Source organism: Tenebrio molitor, chromosome 7, assembly GCF_963966145.1.
Source record: "Tenebrio molitor chromosome 7, icTenMoli1.1, whole genome shotgun sequence".
In the NCBI taxonomy this organism is placed as follows: domain Eukaryota; kingdom Metazoa; phylum Arthropoda; class Insecta; order Coleoptera; family Tenebrionidae; genus Tenebrio; species Tenebrio molitor.
Window position 1 is genome coordinate 12,240,312 of NC_091052.1, and position 2,257 is coordinate 12,242,568.

General features: G+C 36.0%; 2 protein-coding genes across 2 annotated transcripts; one reads left to right on the plus strand and one right to left on the minus strand.

The window, feature by feature from the left end:
- The first annotated feature begins 184 nt into the window (after positions 1-184).
- Positions 185-866, plus strand: ND-B16.6 (NADH dehydrogenase (ubiquinone) B16.6 subunit). Its single transcript, XM_069053486.1, has 2 exons — positions 185-342; positions 416-866. Exons 1-2 carry the CDS (start codon positions 240-242, stop codon positions 772-774), a joined length of 462 nt encoding a protein of 153 aa, XP_068909587.1. The 5' UTR covers positions 185-239; the 3' UTR covers positions 775-866.
- Positions 815-2,113, minus strand: LOC138134896 (ER membrane protein complex subunit 2-like). Its single transcript, XM_069053485.1, has 5 exons — positions 1,952-2,113; positions 1,784-1,897; positions 1,440-1,734; positions 1,138-1,390; positions 815-1,084 (listed from the first exon to the last, which is right to left on the minus strand). The coding sequence occupies exons 1-5, from the start codon at positions 1,965-1,967 to the stop codon at positions 926-928; spliced, it is 837 nt and encodes a 278-aa protein (XP_068909586.1). The 5' UTR covers positions 1,968-2,113; the 3' UTR covers positions 815-925.
- Positions 2,114-2,257: the final 144 nt, after the last annotated feature.

Genomic DNA, 2,257 nt, shown 5'->3' on the forward strand with positions numbered 1-2,257 from the left:
CGGCCGCATCGGCATTACCATTTTCCAAGACAAGAAACTGGTCTTGCACCCAAATGGGGCCTCTCGAGACGGACTTTCAACGAAAAAAAGGAACTGCGAATTGTTGACTTTGCAATTAACCGTAACAATCCCACGAACAAAATAAATTTAAATTAATTAATCGACAGAAATCTGTGAAAGCGCAACAGATGTCACTGTAGTAACTTCGTTGGACTTTGACAGCTGACGTTTGGGTGGTAATGGCGTCGGCAGCGACCAACGGCAGAAAACAAGATTTGCCCCCCGAAGGGGGCTACAAACCCATCAATTTTAAAAGAGTACCTGCGAAACAGTTTTTCAGCGGTAAAACATCATTTTTGCGTCGATTTTGATTGACATCGCGCACAAGAGTGTTATGTAATTCCCTCTGTTTTAGGTTGGGCCTTAATTGGTGGTTATTTGGGGATGACTGCTGGCGCTGCTTTTCTTTTCTATTTAAATTATAAAAAAATCCACCACACTGAAATTGAACAGCGTTCTGGAAGATTAGGTATATTCCCAATATTGCTAGCTGAGAGAGACCGTGAATACTTAAAGCAACTTAGAAGAAATAGAGATGAGGAGGCAAAGTTGATGGAGAATGTGGAAGGATGGGAAGTTGGAACTTATTATGGAGAACCTCTCTACAAAAACCTTTCTAAAAATACCTGGATTGACCCCATGATGCAGGGATATTATATCCACACTAATGTAAAAGAATTCAATAAGAGGGCATACATTAGGCAATGGTCTTAAGTTCTTGTGTGGAAATGGTAGTGTAATTGTAAAGTAAAGCTTCTGTTAATAATACACAATACAGTTTATTCAATAAACTACTTTATAAACAAGCTAGAAACAAAAACCAACAAAAAAGAAAAAAATACCCTAACACACTTCTAAAGTGACATCAATTTATTTGCAGTGCCCCCAACCTTTCATCAATGTTGCTGATCCCCAGACTTTTGTACTGATCATTAATCTCATTTAATACCCACTCAGACAACTTTAATGCCTCTTTTTTCTTTGGAGCTGGGCATTTTTGAGATGTTGCAAGTGCTGTGGTTGCCTAAAATGAATAAAATTAATTTGTATTACCACTTTTTTTTTTTAAATAAATACAAGATACAGGCCATAGAGAGCCCTAATATTTTTGGGGTTTAATTTCAATGCTTGGCAATAATATGAGCGCGCTAGTTCTATATTTTCTAGCCCACCCTGTGTATATTTAATGTCAGCATAACGCTGATGCAATAGGTGATTGTGGGGGTTGTGCAAAATCAATTCTTCTAAACAAAATGCAGCCTTGTTGAAATCTTGCTCAATGATGTAGAGTTCACTGAGCTCTTGCCAAGCCTCAACATCAGCCATAAATCTAAAAAATTGAAGTAATTGAATTGTCAACATGACATTCTTGAAAGCACATTTTTAAATAATCTGCCAGTTCCTTTATAGCTTCAACATTCTTGCTTTGTGCTTTCAATATTGCTATTTTTCTTTTTTTAGCTCCACTGTTGGTCTCATCTTGTTTGATAATAGCCTCTAATAATTCCAGAGCATCATCAAATTTTTCTTTGGCCTCTAGAAACATGGCTTCATACTTTTTCACTCTCAAACTTTTAGGAAAGTCTTTGTACAATTCCTGAATGCACTTTTGCGCTACATCTAGTTTATTGCAGTCTAATGCAGCTATGCACACTTGCTCCAACACAAGAGGCTCTGAAAAGAATTATTTATGAAAGAGTTAACATATAGAAGGTCCACCTACTCTCTTTGCCAAACTTTTGAATATTTAACTCAAGGTTCCTCTTCCATATTTCTACAATCTCTCTGCTTTTCCTGTCATTGTTTTCTCTCCATGTTCTCAATTTATCCAAATTACCTGAGTCACGATCGTGAATGTTTCTTGTTCAATTCAATATAAAAAAATACTTACCACTTATACTTGCCATGTTTCGTTATCGGCGGAAATATTTCGTATATTAATTTTACCTCACAGCATTTCCGAATGGTCAATTAATTTTTAATTGACACACGTCACTAATTTTTTCCCCTAAAAGTAACAACCATTGGCATCCATGAAAAAAAAATAGTGCAAGAAAAAGTCGGCAAAAAAATGTAAAACATATACTTTGAGAAGCTACACGGATTATTTAGACAAAGAAATAGTTTTTTGGTCGTCGATTTATGCAATTTTATTGATTTATTTGAGTTGATTTTTGACAGATGTACTGCCAACTGA